The sequence below is a fragment of the Notamacropus eugenii genome, chromosome 2 (genome assembly GCF_028372415.1).
Source record: "Notamacropus eugenii isolate mMacEug1 chromosome 2, mMacEug1.pri_v2, whole genome shotgun sequence".
Lineage (NCBI taxonomy): Eukaryota > Metazoa > Chordata > Mammalia > Diprotodontia > Macropodidae > Notamacropus > Notamacropus eugenii.
In genome coordinates, this window is record NC_092873.1 from 413,492,706 (window position 1) to 413,515,252 (window position 22,547).

The window sequence follows — 22,547 nt, forward strand, 5'->3', positions numbered from 1 at the left end:
GGGGTAATACCAGAAAAAGGGCAAATGTCCTGATTGTCAAAAAGTGAGAGCTTTATATTCCAACTTTATGAATCATTGAATTTGACTCCAATTCTAGGGACCATTTTCTAGAATGGATCTTTAAAGACATGGTTGCTAAACATCTGGAGAGGGAATTATTGAGTATAAAGAGTAAGTATGGCTTCATTGAAACCAGCTTCATTTCCTTTTTGATAGGATGACTAAACTAGTAGATATGGGAAATCTTCTTTTATTTATTTTATTTTTCAACTAATAAGCATTTATTTTCTCTTTCCCATGTCTTCTCCCCCTAATTTAATAGGAAAATGAAACCCTTGTGACAATTATGCAAGTAAAGCAAAAAATAAATTCCCACAATTTCCATGTTCAAAAATGTGTGTCATATTCTACATCTTAAGTCCTCTGGAATCCTGGTCGGTCATTGTGCCCATCAGAGTTCCTCAGTTCTTCAAATTTAGTTGTCTTTGTAACATTGTTGTTGTTTAATTTTCCCCCCTGGTTCTACTAACTTCATTCTGCATCATTTCATGCAAATATTTCTATCAATTTCTTATAATGCAATAACATTCCGTTATATTAACGTTCTAACTTGTTCAGCCATTCCCCAGCTAATAGTTCCCTCCTTAGGTTCCAGTTCTTACCCATTACAAACAGAAGTGTTAGAAATATTTTTCTACATGGGAGCTCTTTTCTTCTTTCTTTGATCTCTTTGGGAGACTTAGTCATGGTATCAGAGTTCTTTGGGGTGTCAAGGTCTTTGGGGTTAGCATAGTTTTCTTTAAAATTCTGATATTTTATCTTCTTCCAAATTACATGGAAAAACAATGTTTCACTTTTATTTTTAATTAATTAATTTTAGTTTTCACCATTTGCTTTCATAAGATTTTGAATTCCAAATTTTCTCACCCTGTCTCCCCTCCTCCCATTCCAAGATACATGGTGCAGGGTCAGTTTTTCACAATATCTAGAATAAACTACCAAGCAAATATAAGACAAAGACAAGTGGGGTGTCCAAGGTTAGGAAGAACAAGTTCACTATATGAAGGTAACAAGATTCAAGAAGCTAACAGGAAATATGATTTAAAATTCAGAAACCCTTTGTCCAATCAGTTTTGAGCATGTAGCAACATTTTCTGTGCAATTTGACACGAGTCCTGTGGCAGACATGCCTGAATCCTTGTGGAGAGAGCCCCTCACAGCTCACTGTTCTTAAAAAACTTGAGTGGCAGACAACTCCTGGTTGCAGCTAGCATTTCTTACATGGGAAATCATACTGGCTCCTTCAAGGGTTTGCCTCTTTTAATCCACTGTGTTCTTATTTGATTAGCTTCCATTTCAGAGGTTGACATCCTATGACTTTGTCCCCAGAGTCTGAGGTGCTGTCTAAATCCAGGGTCATTGTCTATAGCAATCACATCACCCTACTTTGTGTTCCCTACCCTTCCTGTGACCTTCTTAATACAGAGCCCAGCATGTTTTGATCTTTTCTCTATTTTCTCTAGGATCACAATGGACCACCTCCTTGCATTTCTCTTGGGACTGGTATTTAAAATCACTTCTGTGTTTGGAATTCCTTCTTGCTCAGCTGATGGACAACTTGCCTTATATAATTCCTGTAACCTCACCCAAGTCCCCCAAGTGCCAAACACCACTATTAAGCTATTGTTAAGTTTTAACCACATCAGGGTAGTTAGTGCCACTTCATTCCCTCTATTGGAGAAGCTTCAATTGCTAGAGCTAGGAGGACAGCAGCACACTCCTGTGACCATTGAGAGAGAAGCCTTCCGAAACCTGCCCAACCTTGCAGTCTTGGATATTGGTTCTACTCCCATTCACTTTTTGCATATTGATGCTTTTCAAGGCTTGCCTAACTTGATTGAACTACGGCTATTTTTCTGTAACCTCTCCGATTCCATTCTAAAAGAAGGTTATTTTAGAAATTTAAGTTCTTTAGCTAAATTGGACCTATCTAAAAATCAAATCCAAAGTCTCCACCTTCATCCTTCTTTTAGAGATCTGAAATCTTTGGAATCCATAGACTTGTCTCTAAACAAAATATCCCTTGTATGTGAAAAAGATCTTGAGCTCCTCCAAGGGAAAACATTCTCTTTGTTTAGTCTTGCTTCCAATGGCCTCTATAGAGGGGTCTCAGTCAATTGGAAAGAGTGCAAGAATCCTTTCAAAAATATGTTCCTTGAGATCCTGGATGTCTCACTCAATGGCTGGACAGTAGATATCATACGAGACTTTGGTCGTGCTATCAATGGAACCAAGATTTTTTCTTTGATTCTTGCCCATCATATCATGGGCCCAGGATTTGGTTTTGATAATATAAAGGACCCTAACCAAGACACATTTGCTGCACTGGGCATGAATTCATTGATAAGAATGGATATTTCACATGGTTCTATCTTCTCCCTGAGCTTTCACCTGTTTAAGACCCTCAAAAAGTTGAAAGTTTTAAACATTTCACATAACAAGGTAAACAAGATTGCTCAAGGAGCATTTTATGGTCTTGATAATCTCCAGGTTCTCAATCTGTCCTATAACCTGCTGGGAGAACTCTACCATTTTGATTTTTATGGACTGCCTAACATTGCTTATATTGATCTGCAAAGAAATCATATTGGAATGATTCACAAGGAGACATTCAAACATTTGAAAAATTTACAAACTTTGGATCTTCGTGATAATGCTATTAAAACAGTTAATTTTCTTCCAAATTTAAATATGTCCTTCCTAAGTGGCAATAAATTGGTAAGTTTTCAAAACATCCAAATAATTGCTGAATTCCTTGATTTAGCACAAAACAGGTTGGAAGATCTGAATGATCTCTATACAATTCTCCAGATTCCAGGTCTGAAGTTTCTCATTTTAAATCAAAATCGATTTTCCTTTTGTAACTCAAAGCATGGTCATTTGCAGAACTATATGTTAGAGTACCTTTATCTTTCAGAAAATATCCTGCAACTCATCTGGCAAGTAGGATCATGTTGGGATGTGTTTAAGAGATTTTCTCATCTTAAAGTTCTTTTCCTAAATAATAATTACCTTGATTTCCTTCCACCTGGTGTTTTCAGTGACCTGACTGCATTACAACTCCTTAGCCTGCATGGCAACAGGCTGACATCTCTTTCTCCTGGTGTTCTACCTGAAAATTTAAGAATCTTGCTTTTATCCCACAACCACCTGCTATCCCCTGACCCTACTATATTTGCATCACTGAGTCACCTAGATATAGCCCACAATAAATATATCTGTGATTGTAAAACCATAAATTTTATCCTTTGGCTGAACCAAACCAATGTCACCATATTTGGGTCCCCTGAGGATGTCTACTGCACATACCCTGACTCATTCTCTGGGGTCTCACTCTATTCATTTCCCAGAGAGGGCTGTGATGAAGAGGAAGTCCTACGATTAATTAATTTTTCACTTTTCATCTTCTTTACCACCACCTTGACCCTGCTTCTCACAGTAGTTATGATGTTCACAAAGTTTCGTGGGCACTGTTTTTTCCTCTGGCACAAGATGGTCCTGAGACTGGCATTCCAATACCATCCCCAGGAGGTAGAAGAGGACAAGTACAAATATGATGCATATTTGTGCTTCAGTAACAAAGACTTTGAATGGGTCCAGAATGCACTCCTCAAGCACTTGGACTCCAGATACAATCCTGAAAATAGATTTAAGCTGTGTTTTGAGGAAAGGGACTTCCTCCCAGGAGAGGACCACATCAGCAACATCCAGGATGCCATTTGGAGAAGCAGGAAGACCATTTGCATTGTGACGAGGCATTTTCTCAAAGATGGCTGGTGCATTGAAGCCTTCAATTTTGCCCAGAGCAGATACTTCTCTGATCTTCAAAATGTTCTCATCATGGTGGTAGCTGGATCCCTGTCCCAGTATCAGTTGATGAAATACCCGCCTATCCGAATCTTTGTGCAGAGGCAACCATACCTGAGGTGGCCTGAGGACCTTCAGGATGTTGGCTGGTTCCTAAATAAACTCTCTCGATGCATTCTCACCAAAAAGGAAGAAAAAAAGAAAACCAACCACATGCCTTTGCAAACTATTGCAACCGTATCCTAGCAAAAGAAGACATTCTCAACCTCAACTCCTGCTGTAAGTTATTCTTCTCATTATATTTGCATTACATGTGTTTGGTTGTTTCTTTGGAAGCAGCCAGTTGATACAATAGATAGAATGCTAGATTGAGAGTTGGGAAGATCCAAGTTCAAATCCTGTCTCTGACCTTGGATGGCTGTGAAACCTTGGGCAAGTTGCTTTACCTCTTCCAGATTCAGTTTCCTCATCTGTCAAATGAGGATGATCATATGAAGCCTACCTCACAGGATTATTGTGAAGAACTAATGAGATAATTTCTATAAAATAATTTGAAAACCGTAAAGTGCTATATCAATGTTAGTTCTCATTATTATTCATTGGATTTTTCTGTGAAGGAAAGAGAGAAACCTTCTGTTTTTCATATTCATACAATGATTTGATATGCTGACTTAAAAATGAAATTAATGTTTTAGAAAATTGGAACTGACCCTAAGAATCAGACCAAAGACTTAGAGTGTCCTCACTCTCCAATACTGTCCTCTAGGATGCAGTATTAATGGCCTTGCATGTTTTTTCTCTGGATTTCACATTAGTTATGGAGAATATGCTAAGTATGGAGAGGGGAGCTTGGAAAAGGGGACAGTAATGAGTGATGCTCGTTCATCAATATTTAGTTTTGTGGAACTGGTGGCATTTGCTTTTGCTGAACTCCCTATGGGCAAGGGAGGAGAGGGGAGGGGAGGGGAGAAAAGAGAGGAGGGAAGAAGGAAGGGGACAGGGGAGGGGAGGGGAAAGGGGAACGGATAGAGGAAGGGGCAGAAGAGGGGAGGGAAGAAGATGCAGGAGATAGGGGAGGTGAGGGCAAGGGAGGAGAGGGGAGAAGAAGGCAGAAGAAAGGACAGGATCTTCTTTCTTTATTTTCTAATCCTTTTTATTTTCAGCAGAATTGTGCAATTGCTTGACATACACTATTAACTGAGACATTAGTCTCAGGCAAGATTGTGGTTCCAAAAGGAGATGGAATGGATAGTTAGGTGTTTACATTGCCCTATTTTTCACTGTACTACAATGGTTTCTCCTATACTACAATATAGGTTTTCCTTCAAAGAAAAGGCGATTGTAAAACTTACTTGGGAAATCTGTTATACATCATCATTATCATAATCAATAGCAAACCTTTTTAGAGTACCGTCTATAGATTAGACACAGGGAACACAAAGAGATTAAAAAATATGTTTGTTTTCGATGTAGATGGGGAAAAAGGCATATACATACATATAGAGATGCGTGTACATAAAATCAATGCCAAGGAGCTAGTGAGTGGTATGAGCAATAAATGTCAAAGATGTTTAGAAGATAAAGAATCCCTGAGAGCTGTGGTGGTTCAGGACAGGAGTTTTTTGAGGTGTTGGAACTGAAGCTAGGTCTTGAAAGAAGGTTGGAACTTAGAATGGTGGATATGACCAGAAAGGGAGACCAGCATAAGTTAAGGTGTGAAGGTGGGAAAGGATAGCTACAGTACAAAAAAGGTACACAGTCTGCATGCTATATTCCAGCCAAACTACATCACAAGCAGTTCCCCTACTCAACCTTTGACCTCTGATCTCATTCAAGTCAACCTTCCTCTTCACTTAGATTAGGACTTCTATTCAAAAAACTGAAGATCAAATGACCAGGGTTCAGCAGCAACTCTGGAGTAGAACTTAAGGCTCACCAAGTCACCTAACAGGTTCTCTGAAGTATATGCTATACTTTATCCTTTAAGGCAGATGTGGTTTTGACTATGTAGAAACAGGTCTTTGGTTCGAAGTCACAAGTGGCCCCTTTCTCTGACATAGTATGCAATATGTCTCACATTTCTTTGCACTGACATCATAGGTTACATCTGTAAAGCCTCTCAAACTCCCCAAGCTAGGCTACAGATTAATTGGAAATGTGGTCAACTGATTAACCCTAAAGAGTCATTAGAATTTCAACTGTTCCTATGATCCCCAACAGGCAAAAAAAGCCCTGGGTTGTACCACGGGCCACGAAGAAAATGATTTCTTTTTATTATCTGTCTTCTAGTTTTTCCCCTAGAAACCAGGTGCTCTCTCCTCCTTGCACCTCCTCATATGCAACGTGCAGAATCACAACAGGCTTCCCTTCTCTGATACTCCCTCTGTTATTCCCAAGCAGTCACTGATTCCAAGTACAAGGTGTTTGGGGAAAGCACAGATGAATCAAATTCTGGCTTTGGTATTATCAGCATTTTCAGTTCCAAGAAGTGACTTGGTAGAAAGAACACTGGATTGGAATATGAGAAGTATGAAAATGCAGAGATTGCTGATCTCTGTACCTCAGTTTCTTCATCTGAAAAATACCCTCACCTATTTCACAGAGATGTTATAGAAAGACAATAACCATCAAAGCTCTTAGAAGTTTTTTTTTTTAAATGCTCTACAGACTAAAAGAGATAATTATTTTTTTCTTAGACATTATTTTCATATGGCCACTAAAGAAGAAAACTAACCTAGGAAAAAATATATCCTATGGGGTGACCTTTGCCATATCACCTCATTCATTTTTTCATCCCCATTCAATAGATGGGAAAATTGAGACGTCTAGGATGGAAGTGGTTGTGCTGGGAATGCTACAGCATCATAGGATCATGATCATAGGTTTAAAACTAGAATATCCCATAGAAATCATCTAGCTCAACTCCTTTTTACAGAAGAAACTGAGGCCTGGAGAAACAAAGGCACACAGTAAGGAGCAAAGTAAGGACTTGAACCCAGTTCCTTGGACTCCAAATTTATCCCTCTTTCTATTGCCCTGGATTGTCCTTCTTGACTACTAGACCTGCCACCGCCATTCCATTTGGTTTCTTAAGTAGTTCAGTTAACTTTGCTTCCCAGCTAGTTCTCAGGCTTTATCAAGTGAATCCTCTATACTGAAGTTGATTGCAACTCTGTGATGCCTTTATTAATAGTAGTCAATAGTCTACAAACATTTATTACACACAATGTGCCAGGTATTGTACTAAGTGCTGGGGATACAAACACAAAGACAGTTCTGGAGGAGCTTACGATATAATGGGGGAAAACAAAACACACTCTTACATGGTTTCTATGACTTACCATATTCAAAACATGTCATTATCCTCTATCCAACCTGGTGGTGAGCTTCTCTGATATTAACTAGGCTAGTCCTCCTATCAAGGAGCAACTTCATTTGTTGAACAGTATAATAGAAAGAGCAGTGGGTTTTGATTTGGAAGTACTGTATTCAAATCCTGATTCTGCTACTTTCTACCTGTGCAATCTTGGTGTGCCATCCAACATCTATGGGTTTCAGATTCATCTGCAAAATGAGAGGATTCAACCTGATCATAAGATGATAGATTTAGAATAGAAAGGATCTTAGAGGTCATCTAGTCCTCATTTTGTCTATGAGGAAATTAAGGCCCAGGGTTCAGCTGACCTACCAAAGTTAACCCCTCCAGGATACTTTCCTTCCTTCCTTTCTCAAAGAGTTCATTATCTGTCATTCTCTCTTCTCCTACTCCTGCCCTCATACTAAAGTAATTCAACCTACATATGGCTTCTCCTTCAACACCCTGACCTCCCAATTTCACAACTTACTCATTTCCCATGACCTACTTCTCCACCCCACAACAGCTACACACAGAGATGGTGGCAGTCTCAGTATAGCCATAACCCAGAAGTATTCACCTTCTCCCTCTGCATTGCATCCCCTTACCCTGTTCTTCATCCTCACCATGACCACTAATTCCTTCACTCCACAGTTCTTTTCTGAGCTAACACCCCCTACACTGACTACCATCTTCCTTCTCCATCTTGAACCCTTGGAGAACCAGTTTAAGTTTGCACTGACTGCCTTTCTCAGCTTCCTTGTCCCCTTCTCTTACTGATGATCTTAACCTGCCTAGCCAAAGCTTTGGTTACTCCCACCCTTTGCTTTCTTTGTTCCTACTTCTATGCCACTAAAAAAAAAAAAAAAGGCTGAAGAAAATCACAAAACCTTGCTGATTAGGTCCACTTCAGTTTTTTTCTTTGAAGCAATTGGTGTTAAGTGACTTGTCTAGGGTCACACAGCTAGCAAGTGTCTGAGGCCAGATCTGAACTCAGGTCCTCCTGACTTCAGGGCTGGTGCACTATCCACTGTGTCACCTAGCTGCTCCCCGCTCCAAAAAATTTATGTTATATAATCTCAACAGGGCCCTCACCATGGCAGGGCAATCCATTTATACTTCACTTATAAATTCTCTATCCCACTCATTACAGTGGCTTTTCCAAAGCTTGTTATCCTCAAACATCCCATGACTCTCCCCTCCTTTTCCTTCTCAGCTGAGCATGTAATTTCACTAAAATAAATAAAAACTTGAGGTCATTTGCTGAGAGTTTCCTCTTTTCCCCTCCCCTTCACCCCACAACATTCAGATCTCCTCCTTTACCCTTGTCCCACATGAAGAGACAGTCCTTCTTGTCAAGGTAAATTCTTCTACATGAACAAAGTGATCCCATTCCATCCCATCTTCTTTAACAGACTGCCCCCTCTTTCATCATATTTTCCCTCTCATCTCTTGGCTGCTTTCCTACTGCCTACAAACATGTCCATGATTCCCTCTTCCTCAAAAAACTCTCACTTGACCTACCCATCCCCTCTAGCCATTATTCTACATCTCTCTTTCCTTTCATGACTAGAAAAGTACTATTTACCACTGGTATCTCCATTTCTTTTCCTTCCACTCTTTTCTGTCCAACCTCACCATTCAACTGAAGCTGCTCTTTCCAAAATTACCAGTGACCTTTTAATTGTCAAATCTAATGGTCTTTCCTCAATTTTCATTCTTCTTGACCTCCCTACAGCATTTAACTCTATTAATCAGTCTCCTGTCCTTGGAACACTCTTCTCTCTAGGTTTTCATGACTCTGTTGGTTCTCATCTTACCTCTGACCACTGTTTCTCTGTCTCTTTTGCTAGATCTCCACCTAGGTTTCACCTGCTAGCCATGGATGCCCCAGGTTCTGCCCTGACCTTTTTCCTCTTCTCCCTATCTACTGTTCTCCAGTGGTGATCTCATCAGCTCCCATGGATTAAATTGTTGTCTTTAGGTAAGGGTGATTCTCAGAGCTGTTCAGCCTCTCTGCTGATGTCCAGTCTTGCATCTCTAGCTGCCTATTGAATATCTCAGACATCTTAAACTACACATATCCAAAACTGAATTCATTATCTGCCCCCCAAAACATAAAACACTTTTTCCTGATAAAGGTATTGCCATCCCAAACTTGTGAGCTAAGTGTCATTTTCAATTCTTCACTCTCTTACCCCTCATATCCAATCAGCCATCAAGTCCTGTCATTTCTACCTTTATATCATCTCTCACATATGCCCCCTTCTTTACTCCGACATTGCTACCACCCTGGCACAAGCCCCCATTACTTCACATCTGGGCTAATGACCTTCTGGCTAGTCACCCTATCTCAAGTATCTCTCTACTCCAATCCATTCTCCACTCAACCGGAAAATTGATCTTCCAAAAGCACAGATCTGACTATGCATTCTCCCTCCATTGGATAAATTCCAGTGACCCCCTTTTACCTCCAGGATCAAAAATAGTCTTGTTTGGTTTTTAAAGCTCCCTATGAACTCTTTTCCCTCCTACCTTTCCAGTGTTCTTATATTACATACCCCTCCACATACTCTGCAACCAGTGACACTGGCCATCTTGCTATGTCTTGCACACCATACTCCATCTCCCATCTCCAGGCATTTTCACTGGCTGTCCTCCATGCCTGGAATACCCTTCCTCCTCATCTCCACTTTTTGACCTTCCTAGCTTCCTTCAAGTCTCAGTTAAAACCCCACCTTTTGCAAGTGTACATTCCAAGATGGCCTTAATTAACGTAACTTCCTTCTGAGGTTGTCTCCATTTATCCTGTATATATCTTGTTTGCATATAGTTGGATCAGTCCATTGTCTCCCCCATTAGATTATCTGTTCTTTTGTGGCAGAGAATGTTTTTTAACTTTCTTGTATCCTCAGCTATTAGCAGAGTGCTTGGCTCATAGTAGGCACTTAATGAATGCTTCTTAAATTAAAATAGGTAGTAGAAAGCAGTGCTGGGCCTTGGTGGTGTAATGGATAGAGCACTGGGCCTTGAGTTGGGAAGAGCTGAGTTTAAATATGACCTCAGATACTCGCTGTGTGATCTTGGGTAAGTCATTTAACCTGTGCCTCAGTTTCCTCAACTATAAAATGGGGATAAATTACACCTATCTCCCATGGTGTTGTGATGATTGTTGAGATAATATTTATAAATCACTTAGCACAGTACCTGTCACATAGTAGGCACTATATAAATGTTAATTATTATTACTGTAGTTTATAAATCTTTTTAACTCCAAGCCACACAACATTAAATGCCAAAACTAATGCTCTTTTTAAATGCTCATTCTTCTTGACCTCTCTATAACCTTTGACACTGTTGATCATTCTTGTAGAATCAATGGAAACTATACCCAGGATTGAAGGCTATCCATCAGAATTGAATTAATGGTCTCTACAATAGAACCTGGGTCTGTAAAGGTACTGGAAATAGATCATACCTGGCAGGCAGGGTGGTGCCATGTTCTCACCTCTACCACTTACTGTATGATCATGAAAAAAGTAACTTAACCACTCTAAGTCTCAGTTTCCTCATTTGTAAAAGAGTGCTCATTACTACCCACTCACAGGTTATTATGAAGAAAGCAATTTATAAATCTTAAAATGCTAAATGAGTATCAGCTATTATCTAAGCAGCTGCTGGATGGTGAACTGAAAGGAGGCAATCACAGCCAGATGAGGCAGAAAAACAAACAAAAAAGAAACCTATGGAATCATAGTGGAAACCAAAGTGGTAGAACCAAGGATAGTGACCCAACCTATAGCAAATGAAGGGAGATAGAGAAGTAGGAATTTATGATTTACAACTGGATTTATAGCTCAGAAATTTATCTACTTTTCTAACCCTGTCATTTTACAGATGAGGAAACTGAGGTCCAGAGATTTCTTCATGCTCACAAGTAGCTGAGTCAAGGTTTGAGCCCAGCTCCACTGACTCCAAGTTCAGCACTCCTTCCACTGTATCTTGCTGCTAAGGCATCTTATTTCAAGGTTGTGGTTTCGTAACAGGAAGTCCAAGTGCCTTGTTGTAAGCAATAGTTATGGACACAAATCAAAAACTGGTCTATTCTGTGAGCCCCAGGAAAAAGCAAGATTGGCCATGCATCAGTATGCTTTCTCACACCAGCTGGCCCAGCAATCACCGTCAGAAATAATGACTTCCACCCGCGACAACAATGCGTCTGTAAGAGTGACAGTCTTACAGTCATAGGATCCTTTGACAAATACGTTTACTTAGGTGAATAGCTGCTGGGTTCTGTTCACAGGTAGGAGCTTTGCCAATGGGTGATCCTTCTTGTCTCAGGTTGACATTATACACCCTAGCTGACTAATCAGTGGTCTATAGCAGATTTGGGAACCAAACTTGCTGAGAATGGGCTTCTGGACCCTGTTTGTCACCTCAGACACAATTAATCTTGCAAATATCTTTCAGAGAATGGGCCACCCTGACCCCCAAAGTAAGCTTCTTTGTGACTTACAGGAATTTGCAATCCCTCCCCAAGCACAGTGATCCAGGAAACAGATTCGCAAGCATTGTTTCGGAAGCTTCTCAACCGAAATTCACTACACTGAAAAGAGCACCTTGAACTGCGACCTTGAATGAGTTGCTTGCCCTTTCTGGGCCTCAGTTTCAGCATCTGTAAAGTGAGGGAAAGTTGGACAAACTGGCTTCCATGGGCCCTTCTGAAAGAATGGGTTATATTCCGCCTCCCCTCTCCCACCCCACCCCATGTCCACCCAGCACATCCATGTCCCTCCTAGACATCTCAGTTCCCTCACCCATTAAACGAGAGTGATTCTTTATTGAAATGTGGTTAAGAAAAAATGAGTCAAATACTTTCACAAAGGCCCCAAGAGGCCTTCAGAAAGCAGGTGTGTTTAAAATGTGTCTAGATTTTTCTTTCCTGGTTGACATGAATTATATGGGGGGAGGGTGGTGGTACTCAAATAGCCCCCAGGGACCGGCACTTGAAGCTGGTTACCTATTTTTTCCAATGACTTTACTTATTAATGACTCACTGCTCCCCTGCCCAGCTGCAGCTGTGTTAATGAAGCTACTTCAGCCTGCATGATGTGCCAGGCTTGGCTAGGCTTAAAAATATATTTTTTTAGTGGGGATAGCCAGCAGAATCCTATGTCTCACTATGTTTTTTACAGGACATCTGCTTGGTGGAGGGACAGAGAAACTACCAGTCAGTTCCAGTGCCCCTATTTGAGGGCGTTGACCCCTCAGACTGAGGATGGTAGCATAGAGAAATAAAAAGCCATAACTCTGTTGGAACACAACTTGAAGGGAGTCCTCAAATCAGTACATGGGTCCTCCCAGCCCAGTACAAACATTGTCCCTGGTGGGTGAGCCAGTTTCTTTCTGGATGGATACAGGGCTTCAGTTTTGTCTCGTGAGCTACTCATGGTTGACTGTTCTTTCTAGGAGCTCCACCTTGTGCTTGGTTTTGCCCTCATGGGACTCTTGGCCTAGATATTCCACCTTGGTCATAAGGGCTGTATCTAGGGAGGTACTGAGGGTTCCCGCTGGATTCAGAGGTATACCTGGGGACATCACTACAATGTTGCTTTCCTCCCTCTCCTTTTGCTAGGCAGATTCCTATAAAGCTACCTCATTCTGTCTATATATAACACTCCCCCCTCCTCAATTCTACCTCTTAGAATTCCTAGCTTCCTTTAAGACCCAGCCTCAGATAGCACCTTCTCCAGGTTTTCCAGATCCCCCAGATGATGATGTCTCCCACTCTCATAGAAGATGTATCTTCTATGTTCATAGTGTCTTCTATCTTCTCCATTAGACTATGAGTTTCTTGAGGCAAGGACTGTGTTTTACCTTTCTTTGGATTCCCAGCAATTAGCACAGTGCCCGGCATATTGTACCTGCTTTAAAAATGCTCCTTGATGGCTTGTTGATTGACTAACCCTTTAGGGGTTTTCCATTTTCCTGATAAGAACTCAGCCTTTTGCCTGACAGCTTCTCAAGGATCTCAGTTCCCAGGGCTGGCTGCCTTTTGAGAAGCAAGCATACCTGGATCCAAGTGAGGGGAGGAGAGGCTGTGTCTTGTGATGAAGAGCATTAGCTTTCCTTAGCAACAAGACATTAAGGGGAGGTCTTGTATGATTCCCATCAGCCCAGAGACTAAAGGTCATCTAGTCCAACCCCCTGCATTTTCTAGCTGACAAATGTGAGACCTAGAAAGGGTAAATGATTTTTCAAAGGTCACGCACACTTTGACTTCGCAGTGAAGATTCCCATTCAAGTTAAGGGTAGGCTTAGTATCTACAAGAGTCCAACCTGTCTCCAAAAAAGTCTTGGAATGAAAGGATTCAGATTTTAAGGAGAAGCAGTCTCCTGGGAGTCCTTTCACTCAGCACTTATTGTTGAGTTAATAATAATAGCTAACATGTAAATAGCACTTCAGATTTCACAAAGAACTTTACAAATATGATCTCATTTTATCCATACAACAATAATGTGAAATAGCTGTTATTATGATCTCCATTTTATGGATGAGGAGTTTGAAGCAAACAGAGGTAGGTTAAGAGATTTGCCCAGGTTCACACAGCTAGTAAGTATCTAAGGCAGGATTTGAACTCAGATCTTCCTGACTCCAGGTCCAGCACTCTGTTCATTGTGCTACCTAACTGCCTCAACCTCCTCTAGTGAGATAGGAAGTACCCAGAAGCACAAAAGTTTCAGGGTCCCAGGGAAGAAGGCTCAAGAGTAGGGACAAGGAGACATCTCCAAAGAAGATGCTGATGGAACCTAGAAATGGGCACCCTGAGGTCTGAAGCATATTATCATCATGAAGCACAACATCATCATCCAATTTCTAGCAAGGAGCCTGGGATCCCCAAGATGGTTGTCTCCATCCATCTTTCTTGATGCGTATGCAGCATTTGTTGACCACCCTTGACCTCTGAACACACACTCTCTTCTTTCAGGTTTTTTGTAATATTACTTTCTCTCTTGGTTATCTTCTTACCTACTTGCTTCTCAGTTGCCTTTGGTGGAACATTATCCCTTTCCTGCCCATGAACTAGGGATATAAGCCCAAATTCTTTTTCTTCTTCTCCTCTTCTTCCTCTTTCTTTTCCTTCTCCTTCTCCTCCTCCTCCTCCTCCTCCTTCTTCTTCTTTCTCTCTCTCTCTGTCTCTGTCTCTGTCTCTGTCTCTGTCTCTCTCTCTGTCTGTCTCTCTGTCTCTGTCTCTGTCTCTGTCTCTGTCTCTCTCTCTCTCTCTCTCTCTCTCTCTCTCTCTCTCTCTCTCTCTCTCTCTCTCTCTCTCTCTCTCTCTCTCTCTCTCTCTCTCTCTCTCTGAAGTGTCTCATTCAAATAACTAGGAGACCTGCACTAGAAGGAAGTGTGTGGAAGGGAGTAAAGTGTGATATTAATTGATTGCTTCACACCCCTTCCTGAATCCCTTCCTGCTGCTAAATGGAGTGGAGGCAAGTGGTGATGTTCAGCAGCCTTTACCTGTGGCATCACTACCTTTCATTCAAATCCTTTCAAGTTCTCCATGAGTGAGAAGACACTCAGATTCCTTGATTTCCTCCCTCTTACCCTGAAAATGAGTCTCTTCTTGAGCTAAGCTTCTGAGCACAGGGGAAGGGCAATTCCTGCAGCTCTTGCCCCTGACCCAGGAAGCAGCTACACTGATGGGCCGAATGCCCATTAAAAGGTCTCAGACCTTTCTCAGACATCAAATGTTAAAACAGTTTATCTTTGCGTTAGGCAAACTACAGCCTTGTATCTCAGGCTATCATGTATATTTTTTTCTTTTCAGGAGCTTTCTCCTTTTTGATGATTGACCCTCCGAGCAATGATGTTGCCTTTGCTAAAAAGAGCATCTCAAGCCTGCTAGTATCAGCTCTGCCACTTAACCCTCCAATTACAAACACTGGCTAGGACCATTGGAGAGGTCAATGTTTAAGATTAGATTTATCTGCCTAATTACATGCTTCCAGCCCTAAAGAAAATGTTACTAGGGTGAACTGGAATTTCTTTTCATTTTCCCTCATCCACACCAGTTGCTTTGACTATATGAATCTGAGACTCAGGCTTTCTTTTTTGAGTCTGAATATCTAACTGATTTTGCTCTAATATGAAACCAATAGGAAATAAATAATGAATTCTCATTTTTACATAGGATTTCTGCATATATTTCTCTGTGATGCTAAATAGCAATAGCAAAAGTGATATCTCTGACATCTTCTTAATAATGATAAAACAATAGTAACAGTTACATAGCACTTTAAGGTTTACAAAGTCTGAGGACTTTGTAACATATAGGTTATCTTATATGATCCTTGCAACAGCTCTGTGAGGTAGGTGTCCCATTTTTTGGATGCGGAAACTAAGGCTGAGAGAAATTAAGTGCCTTGACAAGGTCACATAGGTTACTAGCTTACTCATGTAAAGTAGAAGAACTCAAACTTGGCTCTTCCCAACTTTAAGTACAGCATACTATCCACTATGCCACCTACCTTCATCAACCCAACAACAAAAGTTTCTATTGTATGCCTACTGGCCATGTCACTTTTCTGGCCAAAAATCTCCAGGGATTTCCTACAACTTATAAAGTTCATGGGAATGTAGATTTAGAACTGGGAATAAACTTAGATGTCATTGAGTCCATTCTCCTCATTTTACATTAGGGGATATTAGGCCTAATAAAGTTAAATGACTTACAAAGGTATCATCCAAGGTAGGATTTGAACCTAGGCCTTCCTGACTCTAAGTCCAGTGCTCTGTCTACTATACCACAGTATTTCTTGTAACTTTGGTGCCTGAAAATTCATATCCTCCACAGTCTGGTAAATCTAGTACCACCCTGCTTTTTCCAGCCATCTCCCATATTATTCCCATCCCCAATCTCAACATACTATGTACTCTCAAGATTCCTTGATTTTACTCATGCTTCTCCCTATGCCTGGAATGTCCTCTTCCTTTCTCTTGTTGAGAACCTGTCCATCATTCAAAGTTCTGCCCCAGAGGTTGGTATGAATTTGTTCCATAATCTATAGGAATGCCTGAGTCTTTATTAATTAGAAGAGGGAAAAAGATCTCTGGCATTGATGTCATTCTTATAAGCAATAGCTATTGATAATTACATCTCAAAAGAGTAAGAATGTGTATATGTAAGCCAATAACTATTGAATAGCCCATAATAGACAACACCAAAATTGATCCTGTCCCCTAAGGGGTATTCACTTTGACATACACATTAAACACATGCATGCATATGTTGATATTAAGGTACACTGGTATGCTTATCTATAGAAATGAATGTGACTTCTGATATGCTCCCCCTCTTCAATGAAGAAAAGAATATTCCCCAACTAGACTATAAGTTTCTCAAAGTCCATTGCCTTAAACTCTGAAATTCCCCCCTTTAGTCAATAGCCTCCCGACCTTCTCTCCCTCCCCCCTTCACTGAATCTTACTTTTCCCAAACTCTAGAAGGAAGAGATTTATTATTACAAAAATATTCATAGCTGCACCATTTGCCATGGTAAAATATTGGAAACAAATTTTATGCCCAACAATTAGGGAATAGTTGAATAAACTGTGGCATATGAATGCATAGTATATGAACATGATATCATATCTATTCTGTATATATTTATATATGTATTTGTTCTACCACCACCCACCACTCTACCCCACCCCTCAGAATGTAAATTTCTTACAAGAAGGGATTTTTCCATTCATTGAATTTATATTCCCAACACCCAGCAAAGTGCCTGGAACATAATAAGTACTTAATAAATACTTGTTGACTGAATCCTAGAGAATAACAACTCCCAATTGATACGCCTATTCTCCTACCTGTACAAAATCTTCATGAAGGATATCTATATACAAACTGAGGACTGCATCTTCAATCATAGAATGTAGCTTTATCATCTCTAAATTAACTCAGAGATGTAGGCAATATGAGACTCCAGTGTGTTTATTGTTTACTGATTATTTTTTAAAAGCATTTGACTCCTTATACAAAGATAATGAGGTTCTGGATATGCTCCTGTTTGCAGGTGACATAGAATTGATTGCCTCAAGTCCCTGTAGTCACTCAAAGGGATTTGGCCTGTCTATCCACACCAAAAGGACCAAATAGATGAAAACATTCTATTGATCAGATTTCACCTCATTTGAATGGACATCTCCTAAAGCCTGTCTAATAGTATGTATATCTGGGAAAGGCAGTAAGTCCCAAAGGTGAAAAGGATGACAGCTGGCTGAATTGCTTTCAGGAAACTGCAGTTATTTTACTTCCCAAACTTCCCAAGAAAATGTAAGTCTATTCTGTCAACATTAACATTTTACCAATATTGCTACACGTCAGTGAGACCTGGAACACCATTGCCTCTGAAGAACTAAAATCACACAGAGATCAACAAAAAAAGCACATGGTGGATATAAGCATATATAAGGTAGTCCTATAATATAGAACCAACAAGTAACTTTAAAGAAAAACAGGAGTAAGGGGTCCCATCAAGGAATTGTATGACAGGAAGAGAAGAAAGGCTGACTATGTGGTAAGTGTGAGGGATGACAGATGGATGGTCAGAGTACTCCCCTGGTAGCCTTGTGATGTCAGGAAAAAGCAAAGAATTGATTGGGTGGACCCCATGTAGCAAACTTTTAGAAGAACATAGATGAGAATCCCATAGGATGGGCAGGCAAGGGAAGGGAATGAAGGGAAATCCTATATCTATGAGATCATAGATCATAGATACATTGGAGTATTTGAATATATATGTATATATACACACATGTATATAAATATATACATATGTAAAAGGCATCAACAAAATATTTTTCAAAATAAGAAAATTTTCTGTTGACAAACAGTAAATTATAAAAATGTTTGGTTGCAGGTACAAGTGGGACAATCACATTTTTGTGTTGTTTTGCTTAGCTGTTTTCAAGAAGTAAACTTTAGTTTTTGTGTGTTTTACGTTTGTTTGGTTCAAACAAAATTTATCCATTAAAAAAATAAATAAACCAGTAAGATAAATTAGCTAAAAATACCAAACACAGGTGTGTAAGTATAGAAACACATAAATCCAGACACAACTATACATGGCACAGGGCTTATGTATATTAGATATAATTAACATGTAGCTAACACTAAAGAATTCTTTCTCCTATAAGCTTCTCCTTTCCTAATCACACTTAACATTCATGGAAAAAATGACCTCAAAGAGTGCTCCATGTTGTGAGTCAGTGCCATCAGGCTGAATCTTTTCAGGAAAGCATGAGCTAAAATTACTTCAACTGTTTTTTGAGCAATGAGATGTTGGAAAACACAGGAGTGTGCGCGCGCACGCACACACACACACACACTTTCCCTCTTTAAAAAAGGAGGAAAAGAAAAAAAAATCTGACCTATTTTATGCCTGTATAACTCACTAACAGGGGAGCTATAAACTCTAAACTTGGCAAGGTTGAATCTGATATCTTCAAGGAGAAATAACCAGGCAGCACAAAAGAAAAGGGCTGCAAATGTTATGAAATTTTAAAACATGGCATCTGAGCCTGTGGAGCAGAGTGTTTTCTATCCAGTGTTTGTTTCAACTGCCCTCATTATACAAGTCTCACCATAAAGCATCAAAGATGTTGTCAACTGCAACTGCCCTTCATTAACAAGAAGTTAGCCCAGTGGAAAGCTGAACTCCATCTTGCAGCTTCATAACAGGGAATTTAGTAACTCGGAAGCGTGGGATGTCAAACATGGCAGCTCCTGAAGAAACATTAACTCACTCCTGAGAGGGAGGCACAAGGTTTTCAGGTCTTAGAGCAGGCTTTTTAACTAAACTTGAAAGCTTAGATAGTGAAACTCTCTGCTGCTATGAGGTTCAGTGAATAGAAAATGGAATATTTGAAGGGGCCTCTTGATGCGCATGTTGGTCTTCATCCTGGAAGATCCCAACATGCTATTTGCAATTTAAAATACAGAGTCCCATTAAAATGTGGCTTATTATTATATGAATATGAATCTATATAACTAATGAAGGAAACCCCTCTACTGAGAAAGACTTACTCTAATTTAGTAGATCACCTTACAGAACTTAACTGAGGCATGTGGTGATTAAGTGACTTTCCCATGATGTAACAGCTAATAACTGTCAGAGGTGAGATTTGAACCCAGGTCTTTCTGACTGCAAATCCAGGACTCTTTCTACCACATCACAGGGCCTCTGGAATTTAAATATGTCACAGGATAAAAAGTATTTCCCCCAGCTTGAACACAGAATCATAAATTTAGAGCAGGAAGATACCTTAGTGATCACTGAACTTAACTAATTTACATATGAGGAAAATGAGACACAGGGAGATTAACTGATTTGCCCAGGGTCACATAATAAATGTCTGAGTCAGGATTCAAAAATATGTGTTAAAAAAATTCCAATATAATTTGGTTACTTGAAAAGGTGAAGAGATTGCTTTTGAGTTAGGTCTAGAAGGATGACAAAGTTTCAACACACAGAACATGGAGGTGGGAGTGGTAAGCATCCTAGAAATGAGCAGTCACATCTAAGTGGGTGAACAACTAACTAATCGATTCAAAAAGGCCATATAAGCAAGTACAGGTAACTGAGGATGAATATGAAAACGTCATAGACATGTAAGAATAGTCACTATATTTGTGTCTGGTGATGAACTATGAGGATGACAAAAAAGAGCTCTTAGCTAAAATAGGGTTAAACAAAGATGAAAGAATAGGGATTTGCTGCTGCTCAGATTGGATAGAATGATGATAAAGATGGCAGAAGGATGGCAGAACTACTACTTTAGTTCTATCTTCTCTACCGAGGAGAATGATCTTAGGACTGAGAAAGATAGATGATGGTTAATAGTGAGTTGAAAGCCAGTATGAGTAAGATTGGAAGGAAGCACTAGCTGTCATCAATTAATCCAAATTACCAAGCAAAACAAGATATATCTCAGGGAATGGGTAGGGGTGGGGGTGAAAATGATTTGCTGAGCAGCTGATAGTGATCTCTGAAAAAAAAAATCATGGAGAACTGGAGATTCCAGAAGACTATAGAAAGGTAGATGTGTTTTTAATAGGGGAGAAAAACCTGAAAAGGGTAATGTCTGCAAACTACAGGTCACAAAGAGTTTGAATTTCATTCCTAGCAAAATTCTAGAACGTACAGTTTAAAGTGTGGGTGACTTTAGCATCAAAAAGGGAGAGCCAGCACTTTGACCATGTGTGCTAGAAAATTACCACAAGGAATGACAAATAGGAAGACTTCAAAGAAATATGAAAAATGAAACAGAGCAAACAAAAAAGAATTATACACAATTACTGCAGCTATATAAATGATAATAACATTGAATAGCAACAAAATTCAGATTTTAAAAAGTTGGGCAACATTAACACCAGGTTTAAGCCACATTCTAGTCATATCTCTCAAAAGATCACACCTAAAATATAAGGTTTGTAAGTACTCTCTATTGCAATCTCTTTTATGCTGTTGGAGCTTGGGGATATATGTTGAAGATTCAGTTGTGAGTACCCCTGAGTTTTATGTGATGTGTCAAATCACAATTTATCTACAGTTTTTGAAAGCACATATCGTGCCAGATGGCTCTCATTTCCTTTATTTGACTCAACTGGTAAATCGAGCAAGCATTACAGACATATAATATAGTTGGGTATCAGCAAAGCATTTGCAAAAGTCTCTCATAACACTTTTATGGCTAGGATGTCAAGAAGTAAGTTAGGAAATAATATGGATCAAATAATGGATGAAGGAATATTCACTAAGTATTAAGGTACAAACAATGGCACAAATAGCATGCTTATCAGAAATGTACATCTCACAAAGCTAGAAGGGATAAGTCATGTATTGAATGATATAGTCTCTATTTTAAAAGATTTCCTCAAGCTAGAATAAAATCAGGTAAAATGGAATAGGGATAAATGTAAAGTCATACTTCTGGGTTTAAGAAATCAATTGCCCAAATTGAAGGAAACACACAGTTAACAATTTGTATGAAAAAGAGATAGTAAATAAAAAATTTTTGTATTTCAGTAAATAAATAATTTATAATAATATATATAATAAATAGTAAACAAAACTATATAGTGAATAGTAAATAAAAAATAGTAAATAAAACAGTAAATTAATCAATAGCATAATTTGTAAACCCCCAGAATAGATGCATTAAGACAGGTATAGAGTCCAAAAATAAGAATGGTGACCTGCCATATTTTCCCCTGGGCAGATCATTTCTGGGTTTTGTATTCATTTCTGAGCACCACATTTAGAAACAACATTTGCAAGGAAATCAGTCAAGAAGAAAAGAGGACCAAAGACTGTTTGTTCCCACAGGGGAAATAGTGGAAGCAATTGACCAATAAGAATTTATTAAGTACCTATGTGTTGGGGATACAGATTTAAAAAAAACAACAACAACCTTACACTCAAAGAGCTTTCATTTCATCAGGGAGACAACATGTGTACATATATGTACAGAATAAATACAGGATTTTTAGGGATCCACTAGTAATTGGGGACACTAAGGAAGGCTTAATATAGAAGCTAGGGCTTGAGCTGTATATTGAATGAAGAGAAAGTGCAGTCCGGGCTTGGAGAATGGTTGGTTTAAAGGTACAGAGATGGACCATGTAATGTGATATGAAAATGAGAAAGAAGGTCAGTTTGACTGAACCATAGGAAAAGGAGTATTGCATATGAGGCTGGAAAGATAAGCTGGGGACAAGTTGTGAAGGGCTTTATAATTAAAATTGAAGGGAATTGAGAACCACTGGAGTTTAATCTGTCAGAGAATGGTACAATCAGATCTCATTCAAGGAAAATCATTTTGGCAGTTATGTGGAGGATGGATTAGAGCAGAGAGAGGCTTGAGGCAGGGAGACCACTTACAAGAACGGGGAGTTTTTAGGTTAGGGAAGACTTAAGAGTGGAAGGAGGAAATAAGCATTTCTGTAATGCCTGCTATGTGCCAAGCACTGATATGACTTTGTTTGATTCTCACAATAACCCTGAAAAGTGTTATTATTCCCACTTTTTACAGTTGAGGAAACAAAGAGAAACAGAGGTGAAGTGATTTGCCTATGGTCACACAGCTGTCTAAGGCTGGATTTGAATTCAGATCTTCCTGATTCCAGTTCAGTGTTCAAGCATTTGAAGAGAAATTCAACTTTTGCTTGGTGACAGAGGACAGAATGAGGAACAATGGATATAAATTGCAGAGAGAACTTTGTTAGATCCAAAGAAAATTGTCCTTGCATTTAAAACT

The 22,547-nt window shown here is 39.5% G+C and overlaps 1 protein-coding gene across 8 annotated transcripts in view; it reads left to right on the plus strand.

Moving 5' to 3' along the window:
* Window positions 1-22,547, plus strand: part of TLR5 (toll like receptor 5) — a 126,338-nt gene that overhangs the window by 55,412 nt on the left and 48,379 nt on the right. For 6 of the 8 annotated variants that reach the window (XM_072647756.1, XM_072647752.1, XM_072647754.1 and 3 more), the window contains one exon: window positions 1,524-4,146. In XM_072647756.1, the coding sequence (XP_072503857.1) occupies window positions 1,531-4,113 (2,583 nt within the window). In that variant the 5' untranslated portion in view covers window positions 1,524-1,530 and the 3' untranslated portion in view covers window positions 4,114-4,146. Of the gene's footprint in view, window positions 1-1,523; window positions 4,147-11,119; window positions 15,409-22,547 lie in introns of those variants that run through there. The other 2 variants (XM_072647753.1, XM_072647755.1) reach the window with 2 other exon arrangements.